This window comes from Hydractinia symbiolongicarpus, chromosome 7 (assembly GCF_029227915.1).
Source record: "Hydractinia symbiolongicarpus strain clone_291-10 chromosome 7, HSymV2.1, whole genome shotgun sequence".
NCBI lineage: Eukaryota > Metazoa > Cnidaria > Hydrozoa > Anthoathecata > Hydractiniidae > Hydractinia > Hydractinia symbiolongicarpus.
The window spans coordinates 20,357,791-20,370,838 of NC_079881.1; the positions used below are offsets into that span (position 1 = coordinate 20,357,791).

A 13,048-nucleotide genomic window follows, 5' to 3' on the forward strand; every position below is an offset into this window, starting at 1 on the left:
ATAATTGGATTCTTCTGTTTGTGACTTTTAGAATCTAGGTGGTGATCTGTTGTAAGGTTTCAGTCTGTTTTTATTGAAATATTCTATTTTCTTCAACAAATAGTAACTTATCTTAGGTCTTTTTCAAGAAGCTTAGAAGGCCTGTTGATGTGTTCATAACTAGTCTGGCTTGCTGATATTCAACATGTCTCTTTTGCTAAAGTTGACTGCTGAAAGGATTTGCAATTTATTAGCTTTTCTGGTAGTTTCTTATGTCATTGTCATTTTGGTGAACATTTCAAGATGCATTTATTTTGATTCCTTTTCACAATTTTTGCATATTTTAACAAAAATTACTGATACACGCCAAGGGCTCAAACAAGGGCCCTGTGTGTTTAAAAGAAAAATCCACAGCAATTCACTGAAAGGGAAAATCCACTTTCCATCTTTGGTTTACAGATGGAAAGTTTGTATCATATTATAGTTTATCCAAATAAAGAACTTCTACAATGGCATTTGATGTATCATTGCATGAATTCTTTTTTGTACATGAAAGGCAACATTGGTTTAATGGACATCAGTTCTTCTCCTAATTAAAAAGCCTTTAATAATAGAAACACTGTACAAAACCTCTCAATCTCAATTCACAAAAAAATTAAAGTTACAGAAAAATTAAAAAAGTTGCTTTGGATTTTCTTTGCAACAGCTGTCTTTTATGGAGTAAAAGGAGTGAATTAACTACGTTGTGTTGCTTTTATGTAAAGGCTTCTAGTATATTATGAATCTTTTAAGATTAAGTTTTATAAAACTATTAATTTTTCTCAAGTCAATCCATTCCTTGCTAAAGCGCACCCATTTTGCATTGAGAGTTTCATCACTTACTCCAACATGTTTTTTGTTTAAATTTATGTATCAGTTTATCAAATTTATAAGTCTCAGACCCCATCTCCATGCTACAATTTCAGGAACTATTAAAAACACAAATCATGCCATCTGTAATCTTCATGATCGTGACACAGGACAAGGTCTGGAGGTTAAAAATCCGATATTGATACATACCTGTAAACAAACACTTGCCAAATTAAGCGATAAACACCTAAACATTAGAACTGATTAACTCATTGAAACAACGACTGGTTGGTGGCTCGTGGAACACTCCACAGGTTCACTCGTCTTTTTTAGACAACATTGCATGCGTCTCACTACTTGCGGTACCATTGTGCATGACAGGCAGATGTATACAGGTAATACAATATAGATATTAACATGTAACTTTAACTTAATTTTTTTTTCAACTTTAAAATGGGTAATCACATTGACTTAAATAAAATTAAAATAAATGTTCTTGCTTATGATTGTAACTTTCTTTAGATTTATAGTAGATATAACATTTATAACATTTATAATCAGCGACTGATTTAACAGGAACCACATGATGTCTGACCCTTAAACCCCCTATACAATCAACTGCTGTGTGACATACTGATGAAGAGGTGCATGATTCACTTGATATTTAGTGTTATAAACACACTTGGATGGGAGCCATCCACATTTTTATAAATTGTGCCTTAAAATTCTCTTTTCTTTATGGAGAATGTCAGTTTGCATTTTTACAGCTCCACTGTTAGCAATTACATTGCAGTGTTGAGAGATTCTGTTAGAATGTACCCTTTAGGAGATGAGGATGATCATAATTGGACTGATCAGGGTATCTAGCGAATTTAGTAGTAGAAACATGACAGTGGCAATTCTAACTGGAGCATCAATGACAGAAACACATTCGATGCATTTGAAACTAGAACTTGTTTGTTTTTGTTCTACGGCTTTAACCGTTGTAACTTTAGAGTGGGCTTCTTTTTTTGTTGCTACTTTTACTACTGAGACTAGTGAAACACGACAGAATACCAATCTAGTGCAGTGGTATGGGAATTCTTAGTTTTTAACAGACTACTCTGTTGCACAAGGTATAAAAACCTATTATTTTTACCAATTAATCATCTTACATTATTATTTTATGTTCAGTTGGTTTTGCAAGTACCACGCTGCAACGGTTGTTTGTTATCTTTTAAGCGATCTAGAATTTACTAAATCTAGATCTGTATTTCGCACAACAAGTTTCAAAAGGCTAAAATTCCTTTTAAAAAATGAAATAAATCAAAAATAGTTGTTTTTACTGCTTTTTACGTTTCATTTAGGTTTCATAAAGGCAGTGTTTACAAACTGGAACTCATTTTTCTACTAATTTCATATTTTTCATCCTCTTTTGCTGTGACAATAATTATGACAGTTGAATTAATAGGTGATATGTGATCATTTTTTTCTGCACAATTAACTAAAGCAAATACTTAAACAGTAATACGGTGAGAACTTCCTGCCGAAACAGCTGGTTTATTTATACTTACTTACACTTGTGTACATATTTTCTTGAAAAAAGTGTGAAATAATACAGTTCATTTTTCGTTATACTCACGAATTCAGCACACATTCACAAAATTTTCTCAAAAAATTCAAAATTAATTAAAGTGTTTTAGCTGCTTTTTTCCCACTTAAATATCATTTTAATAAAATATTCTGCTTTCAATAATTAACATGGTGTCCTGGCAAGTAATGATGAAAATTCTAACTACTACTAAAAATACAACGTTTTGTAAAAATTTTGGCTTGTTTGTTTTGTTCATGAAACTCTGTACTTATTCTTTACTTTTCGGCATAAACACTGAGTAAGCAGTTTAATTTCTGAACTTCAACGTATGTTATAGCATTACGCTTTTTTATGCTTAAAAATGTCATGCCTAAAAAAAGAGAGTGCATTGGTGAAACTTTTTATGGAGCTCACTTGTAAAACTTGTTGTGTTTTTAGAAAAAACTAAAAAAAATTTGTTGCTTATTAGGTTTGCATGTTTACACATGCTTTAAAATTCACGTGTAAAACAAACTTTAAAAAATAAATTTATAACTTTTACTTCAGATCAATAATTTATTTCTTTAGCTACATTTAAAAGCACATACTCATTTAAGAACCGACGTTTTGGAAAAGCTTAATATACTCACGAATGTAGAAGCAAGCTTTAACTGAACTTTAGATGCCTACAGGCTCTCTTGACTAACAAGTAAAGTTGACAATAGAAGTGTAAAGTTGATGATTTTCTATTAGTTTATTCTCTAATGTACATGCATGCTTTTTTTTGCCTGTAAAAGTAAACCGAAGAGGGTATGGCAGGACGCTTTTGTTTTTGCATTTGAGAAAAAAATTAAGTTGTTTATTGTGAAATACGACTAACTTTCTGGTATTCGTATTCCACATATTCCACTTCTGGATGGAAACATCAAATTGTTTTATGTTGCACAAATGTTCAATATGGAATTTTTCTTCTTTAACATTTCTACAGGCAGGAAAAACATTCTATAACAAATATCCAAAAGCTAAAACAATAACTGCAAGATTATGTGCAACATTTTCCTGAAAAATTATCCAATTTATTCCTTTCTTTAAGGTAATTTCCATTTGAATGTATATTTACCTTACTTTCAGGGAGAAAGTTTAAGGAAAGAAATTTGTATTTTGAAAGTACCTGCAAAAAGGCCTAACATGTGGATTCTAAAAAGTCCCACACACAAAATAGCCTAAGAAGTTAATCCGCAAAGTTAAATTGAAGAAAAAACTCAAATTTCATATGTTTTTCATGTGTATTTTTCTTATGACAACACAAGTACTATCTTAGCTCTGGTATGAAGCGGATGGTTGGTGTTCCACCACAGCCCCGTCTTCCTATTACCATAAATTTGCTTCTTGGTATCCGGTCTCGTTTAAATCTCAAATCCAGTAAGCATGCCTTTTGGGCTATTTGCCTTGTATCCTTTTTGGCCTTTTTCGCAAGTCTCACCTACTACCTACATTGTCAGCTGCCTTTAATGCTCGCATCAACTTTACTAGGTCTGATTTTGTTTTATCCCATTCACAGTTTTTGATACTAGTTTGCTGGAGTAAAACCATCCAGTTGGGACAGCGTACTATTACTGTTCCGCTGGTGGCTATTCCATCATTTATGTACCTAAATGTTGGAAGACTAAAAGGGTCTCGCCTATTTTTAAAAGTGGCAATAAAACAGATCCTACTAATTATCGGCCTATCTCCATTTTGCCAATTCCTATGAAAATTTTTGAAAAGTTAGTGCATGAGCAAATGTCTCATTTTATTTCTGAGCACAACTTCCTGAATGACAGACAGTCCGGATTTCGAAAACTCTTTTCCACAGAAACTGCAGTAGTCGATGTCTCTGATTTTATTCTTACTGAGCTCGACCAACATAACTTTGTTTGTGCTGTGCTCATTGACCTTAAAAAAGCTTTTGACACTGTTGATCATAAAATTTTGTTAAAAAAACTATGGTGTTTTGGCATCAGAGATGCTGCCTTTGACTGGTTCGAGTCCTACTTAACGGACCGAATGCAGCTGACTCTTGTAAACGACACAGGATCAGATCTGCTTCATGAAGACGCTTTTGGGGTGCCGCAGGGATCTGTGTTGGGGCCCCTGCTCTTTCTTTTGTATATTGATGACTTAAAATCTGTCATCAATTCAAACTACCACCATCTATATGCGGATGATACAATAATTATTTCGTCTCATAAAAACTTGGATACCCTTGTCTCCCAGGTCGAGTTAGAACTTTCGCAAGTCGACCTCTGGCTGAATAATAACAAAATGACTATTAATACGGACAAAACTGAAACAATCTTTTTCGGCAACCACAGCCAGTTAAAAAAAGTTGAGAACAAAACTATCAACTATATGGGTATTCCTTTGAAGAGGAGCGAAAAAGTTAAATATCTTGGGGTAACATTTGATCAAAAAATGCAATGGGAAAAGCACATTAATGACATAAATAGAAAAATACTAATTAAATATTCTAAAATTAGAACCATTGCATCCTGTTTAACACCTCACACAAAAAACCTTTTAATTAATGCACTTGTCATGCCATATTTCAACTACTGCTCCTCGGCATGGGCTTGTGCCACCCAAGGTAGATTGGGAAAACTAGAAAAACGATTAAAATGTGTCCGTACCTTTCTTGGGAAAGAGAGGGAATATTCAATGAATAATTTACTCATCAAAAACGATGCCATATTAGTTTTCAAAGCCATGAATCACATTGCTCCTGATTACATGCGCTCAAAATTCCTTTTGACAAAAAACTGTCATAATCATCAAACAAGAGGAGCTTCAAAAAACAGGTTCACACTTCCCTTGGTCAACACGGAATTTGGCAAAAAAGCCTTCCCATTTAGAGCTGCAAAAGTGTGGAATAATCTTCCAGACCAAGTGACCTGTGATGGAAGTCTGCTTTCGTTTAAGACTTCCATCTCTAATGTATTTGGCAAATTCTAATGGAGATCACTTTTGAATTTTTTAATTTTTGTTTTTTATTCTTTTTCTTTTCAATTTTCACAGATTATAAATGTTACTATGTTTGATTGAGCTGAGGCAGTCTAAGGTTTATCATTTTTTGTTTCTTTTTTGTTCTAGTGGCCCCCAGTGGAAACAATCCACTAACTATAGGTTTTTGTGATTTTCTGGGCTAGCCACTTTAAATATTTATTATTATTATTATTATTATTATTATCATCACCTTTGTGCCCAGTTGTTGCTGTTGCTCACACGTTTTCTCTTACGCCTGATGTACCAGCTAACTTTCAAGCATTATGCTGGCATGACACTAGTACTTTTACCTATTGATCTTTTATGGCCTGTATTAAGAAAGTTTTGACAGAGCTTGGGGTTCCTGCCCACCTATATGGAACTCACTCATTTCGACAGGGTGGTGCCACATATGCACTGGAAGTGGAGGTTCCACTGGATTCCATCTCCATTCTTGGAGACTGGAAGTCAGATTCTATGTTTCTCTACCTACACATGCCACTATCTCAGTGCCTGTCTGCCCAGTGTATCGTGGCATTGCACCTTACCACACATTCCTAATTTACAATTTAACATACATTTGAATTTGGATATTCGCATTACCTACTATGTATATATTTGTAATATAGACTCAGCTTTATATTAGCTACTTTGTCTTTATATAGTAGTATGCTTACTCATTTATTGTTGTATATATTTAGTTGTTTTTGTGTATGCTCGCTGCTCTTTGTATTTATTTGTTGTTGTTTTTAGTATTCTTGCTAATAGAACTGTTTACTGCATACTTGCGTTTTTCCTGTGTGAGTTTAACTGAAAAATTATCTAATTATTCCTTTTTTAAGGTAATTTCCATTTGAATATATATTTGCCTTACTTTCAGGGAGAAAGTTTAAGGAAAGAAATTTGTGTTTTCGGCTTTATTGGCCATTTTGGCGAATGAAAGTACCCGCAAAAAGGCCTTACATGTAGATTCGTAAAAGTCCCACACACAAAATAGCCTAAGAAGTTAATTCGCAAAGTTAAATTGAAGAAAAAACTCAAATTTCATATGTTTTTCACGTGTATTCTTCTTTTGACAACACAAGTACTATCTTAGCTTAAATCTCGGATGTTTTTTCTACCTAAATAATTTTTTAACGAGAAATAAAAATTGATGTTTGGTATAACAACCCTTTTAATTAGGAATTTTTTACGACGGCAAAATCATGCCGACGTGATTTGATACTTTTGCCAGACACGTCGGCAAATACCTATTTCACTAGGGACCAATGACTTCATTAATTTAATATAGGATAACGTTAAATTGGTGTTATTGACGTCGCAGTAACGTCATAAAAAATAAACATTTGAGGCGACATCAAAGGAAAATGACGATATCCACTATGACAGTCACAAACACTCCATATTATTGTGTAAGACTAGTCGATAAAATCCATGGAGTAATCCACTTAGGCAGAAGGACAATGGAAAAATAGGTTATTTGGATTTTTTGCTGACGTCAGCAGTGCAAATACAAAAAAAAAAATTGTGAAATTTGTTTTCATGTTTCCTCCATTGTATAGAGCTTACACTGCTGATCAAGAAAATGTTCATGATCGTGTATATACTTCCCTTTGACGTTAATACTATTTTAACGTTAAAGTTTGGTAAACTACAGAACAATTTTACAGACTTTATAAAAGAAAATAGTGAAGAATAAAATCCACTTTGCAAAGGTCACAGACAGACAGAACTGTCATATTATTATATAAGGTTAAACATATGTAGCTATAACCTGCATAACTTTTTGACTAAAATTTGTACCACACTTTCACATTTCCACAACACTATAATGAGCAATACAAGGTTTTTGTTTTTAAACACAAAAAATTGTAGCATTTATCCTAACCAATATATCATCATAGTATAATGGCAACTGTAGTATCTTATGAATCAAAGCAAATGCTATGTTGAATATGTTTTTTACAGGTGTCATGATATCAGTCAGGAACAACCGCTAACTATGGGATCCCCTAATTAGCGTTGTTCCTGAGCTGGCTGGATATCGCTCCCACCTAATTATATGACTGGAAAGTATATACAATCAACAACCATTATTAAGAAGATAAGTAAGCTATGATACCTCATCTACCAGAGCAGAAAGTTGTTCCAGTGGTGTATATGACAAATCTCCAAATAACAAAGAACCTTTGTAGCTATCTTTCCCTATTGGATCTTTTTTCTCTCTCTTTACAAAGTATAGGGATTTGCTTTTTCCAACAACTGGAAATACGTAGCATGGAGTCAGTGAGCCAGATCCAGACAAAGATATTATAAGTTGAGAATTATCAGTCTTTTCAAAAAAATCTAAAATTATTTGTTTGTATTCCTCATTTCCAACGAGTTTAGACCACTTTTCTGGCTTTAATTTAAATGTCTTTAAAACATATTCTGATATATATTCAAATCTTGGGTCCTCAAAATCCATTGTTTAAACTGCATTAATAACAACAATGGCTTCGGGCTCTAATATTTAAAAACATGGATAACTTTTAGCAAACTCTAAAACAAAACAGCTTCACCACAGCTTTATAGCTATTCCTCCTGATCTTTTGATTTCTTTTAAAAATGGTGCGTCGTCTTGACCACCGTTTGCTGAGATTTCTCTTCCCGCGCGAACGTCACAAAACTAGTCCCCAGATTCCAGATACAGGGCACTTTTTTAATTTTCCGCCCCCGCCCCCGGGTGTAGTATAAGAAAACAGTCAACCTCGTTCCCAGGGCATTTTCTCCGTATCAACGGCTCAGCGGCCACAAACCCTGGGCACGAGGTTGCAGTCTGATGTAACGGCAAAACGCATGTCAACGAGATTTTTTGTTCTTGTAGACAACCATAAAAGACAATAAAAAAATTTGTTATGATTATTGCATATTTTACGACGAGGGAACACGTGATATGAAGATTCTCGACAAGGTTTTATGGAGACGGATAGTGCAAGAGGTTTTGGGTTAAACCCTGGCCGATTCATGCCAGAGACTATAACAGTGTGAATCGATCCTTTCTGCTTAGCGTTCAGCATAAGAATAGAATTGATATCTTAGGCGGTTGTCTAGTTAAGCGATCGTTGTGCTTGCACGACTTTTGTAGGTCAAATGGAAAATTTAAAACACTAGGACCCCTTTCGTAGCACCCTCGTTGATAGCGGTACTAATAGGAACGGAAGAGGCTATCCTGCTGGGTAAAGAATTTCAATAACGTGTGAAAAACAACAACGAAGCATTGTAAATCTTCCATTAACAGTTTTACCCTAAAAGCTTCTTCTTTTTATTATTTCTGTTTTCTCATTTCAACTCTCTCGATAAATTTCTTCAACGAATGAAGTTTTTGAAAGAAAAAGATTTCTGCGTGAAAAAATTTCACGAAGATTTTTTCTACTTTTTCAGAACAAAACATGCACCTTTACGAACCTGGATGTAAAGCGCGTTACATTGACAGACGTGTGTGCCGTGTTGCTAAATGTCTAAATCTTATCAATAACCTTATTTAAATTAATGTCATTATGTACACTTATAACTTAAAGTCCGAATATCCTGAAAACATTATTTGTCACCGCGTGGGTTACTACAGACCACCTAAAGCCAAAATTGGTCAAATTCCCTAAAACCAGGCAAATTTACTCGATTTGGTACGAACCAACCACGTTCCGAGCGCCTGTTGTCTCTTTATTTCTCTCGGGGGGGGGGGGGGGGGGGGGGGGGGCGAGACGACCATGTATTGTATCGCCGTCCGATGTAAGAAAAGATACAAGATGCCCTGGGGACGAGGTTGGGAACAAACGGGTTCATGACATCATTGAAAATCTTTAAACCCTAATATCATTTTTAAAAGAATTTTTTTTAATATATGGACACGTGATAACTGACGTCATCATAATTCAAATAACGTTCCCTTTCCATTTTTCTTATGCCTAAGTGGATTTTTCACTTTTAAATTTACTTACAGAATTGAAGATTTCTCAGCTTGATTTTGACATAAAATATGCAAAAAATATTATTAGGTGATACATATAGAGAAATAAGTTCGTATAACCTAAGCAGTTCTTAATGGTATGACCTCTCCTCGACTTCCTCCCTGACAGCAGTGACAACACCCAATCTCTTTGAAATACGATACAATAGATGCTATTAAACAAACTGTTTGTATGAAGTACACCACAGTGATATAGACAACTATTCCATACTCCAAACGAATGCTATCCTCGTCTGCTGATGAATCAGCACCAATTATACCAGCATTCGATCCGAAACAACGTGGTCGTAACCAAAAACGATGACCATCGCTACTTTCATCTTGAATATGCATGTTACCAAAACATTCGCGATATTGCGGCCCGAGCTGCGCGTAAACTATTGTACCAACTATCCACCAAATCAGTTGCCAGATATCGAAAGCAAACTTAACGTGAAAAAAAGTACGAACGCCTGTACATTTTCCAATCAGTCCTAGAATTGGGTTTACTGCTAGTAAAATTGGAGCCCAAATGGGCGCGTATAAATTTTTTAGTAATGTCACATTATCATCTGAGTGTTCAGGGGCGTATATGTATGCTATACCGCCCCCTAGTGTCGCTGCACATAACACCAAATGGACGATGTTGAGAATGAAATGTGCTTCAACCATTTCTCTTTTTAAATGGAATAATAATATCTAAAAACAAAAACAAGATTTTAACGACACACGAAATGCACTGCCTCCTATGTTTTGTGGTCAGAAGCAACTTTCCGAAAAAGAATCGTAGAACTCAGGATTTAAAATGTTTCTGGCAGGCAGCATTTATTTGTTGTTGGTTTAAATAGCCCACCCTCGTTCCCAAGACTCCTTGCCTTTTAATACAAAAGAAGACGCTAAATATATTTTTTGCCGTCCTTTCTCATATCAAACAGGCAAAAAATCTGAAACCGAGGGTGTTTAGTGGCGGTAGAAAGTATATCAAAAAAGTACTTCAATATAAAAATAAAATAAACAGGAGCTGTCTTACCTTTTTCTGTTTAACGTGTTGACTAACTTGTTTTTTTGTTATCGCAGCTCTTTAATAAATACATAACCAATCACTCTCCTCCGCTGACAATTTAATAGGGACGAAATAACTAATTATTTCTTGCCGCACAACTCAACTGAAATTGATAACCTTTTGACATAAGTATAATGGCGTCATGAGTGGGTTTACTTTTGTGTAAAGCATTTTTAGTTTCGAACGATAACAACTTACGAAGATGGCTAACAACAACGATGAAAATAATATTTTTTCAATACGCATGTGCAGACTAAGGTAAGCCCACCAAAACAAATTTCCATTTTCTCTGCGATTAGAAAAAGGCATTTCGAGGTTGTGGGTAGAACATTGAATATTTTCGCGAAGTAAAAATGTTACATAGAAATACTACTGATAAAAGCACGTAAAAAAGCGAATATAAGTTTTTTTTCTCTCTCTAAATTTATTGTGTTTGAGGGCTTGGTGTTAGTCAACCGCGACCCTCTAAGGCCCAGGGATTGCATAAATTAAAAAATTATGAAAAAACAAAAATGAAGATAAACTAAATATATATTACATATGTTATATTATTTACGAAAACAAAAATAAAATCCTAAAATGCGTCGCGGAAAGGTCAAAGAAAACTTTGTCAAAAAACATTTTATCCAAAAACGTACACCGGTACAATGCATTTTTTTTTTGCACAACTAAGAATTTCAATATTCAAAAAAATAAAATTTTAGCAATATATTTTTTTTAGTTTTTTTGCCGAGAATGTGATCATCAACTCCACTTAAACGTACTTTAGAGATAGATATTAAAGCTCACGACTTTGTAGTTTCCACGACCAGCCTGGTAGATATATCAGCAGATGTTACAGCCTGTAAAAATGGAGACATAAAAACTATGACGTTTGATATCTGACATTGCATAGTTAAATAATAATTCCGAATTATGCATTAGCTAATGCATTTTTAAAATTCTTAACCTCTTTATTATGATGCTGATTGTGACGTAGATAACACAACATACCTTCTAAATAAATAAATGAATTAATAAATTATCTTGATGACAAGCATATATACACACACGCAAAATATGCGCTTCGCCTGAACAACCTAAATAATTTAAACGCCCCGTTATGTGTATACGCCCTCCTGTAAGTAAACGCTATCTTTCAATTCACTAAAAAAGGAAAGATATTGCGAGTCTTGAGATGCCTTTCAACTTTACACGAGTCTTTAATCAAAGAAAATTCCGGAGAGAATTAGGCAATAAAGGCGACATACCTTTAGCCAAAAAATTTATTTGTTATTGCTAAAAAATTGACCTTAATCCAATAAACAACGCCCATGGCGTTTTTCTGAGCTTAAGTGCCGCAAATGATGGGTTAAGCGCCCGGGACTCAATTAATCGGCCTAATCGGTCATTTACGGTATGCGTAGGTGATGAAAGGTTAATTAAGGTCCTTACTACTTTGTAGTTTAAATGGACATCATAACTTTATGTGTAACCAGCATAGCCTTAAATTTTCCAAAGATCTGAAGACGTGTAAGAAAAATGTTATAAAGAAAGAAAGATTAAAAAAAAATTAAAGAATTTTATACCTTACCTCTTGAGTTTTTATCTTTGATTCATTTACAATAGTTTATAAAGCAAAAAATTGTAGGAGCAGAAAAAATGTCCTGTATTATTATATTCAAGGCCTTTATGAACCAATAATAACACAAATAAAGAATAATAAACAAACAATTCACGGAGTTGCCACAAAAATAAATAAATAAATAAATAATAAATAAAACGTGCTTTATTAAAGCGTGCCAGAAAAATTACCATAACAAAATTAGATTTTTCAAACAAGTTAGAATGAAAAATTCTGATGATGTGCTTAGAGACATACTAACTAGGAAGTAGAAATAGACCTTGAGGAAAGTAAAATCGAGCTAAAAAACCAGCGAAAATTATCTCCCGCTAAAATTAACTAATCCGTTTTTTAAATTTGCGTTCAACCTAAATATGAAAATTGGAAATCAGTTTAAATTCAACTTTTTTTTCGTTTTTTAATTGATTAATATGTGAAAAGGTAACAAATCATGTGACCAATCATATGACAATTCTAACCAACGAGAGCATTGTTTAGTATTCAGCAAAATAGTGTTGACTTACAACAGAGAAATGGATCGAATTTTTGCCCATTTCTCTCAAAAAAATAAATAAAGAAGAAATGATACGTCTGTACTAGCGTGATTATATATACGGCAGCAATTCGTATAAGATAATCTAGTTTTTATATAACAAGCTGTCTCGCTTTTAGTGCTGTCCTTTTGATTGAAATCAGTTTAGATATTTTTGAGAAGAAACGCGCAAACAAACAACACACGCAAACAAACAACACGCGCAAACAAACAACACGCGCAAACGAACGGCGTATATATCGATGGAAAATCTATTAGCGAGAAATATTTTTGAGTGAAAATTTTCTCCACCAATCAAAAAATACGTCACTATACAAAATGTTTCGGGCGGGATTCTAAGAGAAAACATTATTTTTAGCAGTATCATAGATATAGTTTTAGGTACCTTTACCTTTTGTCATAGTGCATCCATTATCCATGTCTGTACAACCTATCGAGAG

At 34.0% G+C, this 13,048-nt stretch overlaps 2 protein-coding genes across 2 annotated transcripts in view; both read right to left on the reverse strand.

The window, feature by feature from the left end:
- The window catches only part of LOC130648403 (dynein beta chain, ciliary-like), a 52,403-nt gene extending 44,356 nt beyond the window's left edge, over positions 1-8,047 (reverse strand). Inside the window, exon 1 of the mRNA XM_057454451.1 lies at positions 7,524-8,047. Within this exon, the coding sequence (XP_057310434.1) occupies positions 7,524-7,868 (345 nt within the window). The 5' untranslated portion in view covers positions 7,869-8,047. The remainder of the gene's footprint in view (positions 1-7,523) is intronic.
- A 1,354-nt stretch (positions 8,048-9,401) lies between these two features.
- Positions 9,402-11,535, reverse strand: LOC130648409 (uncharacterized). The gene is made up of 2 exons (XM_057454458.1): positions 10,420-11,535; positions 9,402-10,088 (listed from the first exon to the last, which is right to left on the reverse strand). The coding sequence occupies exon 2, from the start codon at positions 10,059-10,061 to the stop codon at positions 9,471-9,473; it is 591 nt and encodes a 196-aa protein (XP_057310441.1). The 5' UTR covers positions 10,062-10,088; positions 10,420-11,535; the 3' UTR covers positions 9,402-9,470.
- Positions 11,536-13,048: the final 1,513 nt, after the last annotated feature.

Bases quoted from the DNA above. Each gene is read 5' to 3' on its own strand.
- LOC130648409 (XM_057454458.1), bottom strand. From the start codon at position 10,061: ATGGTTGAAGCACATTTCATTCTCAACATCGTCCATTTGGTGTTATGT.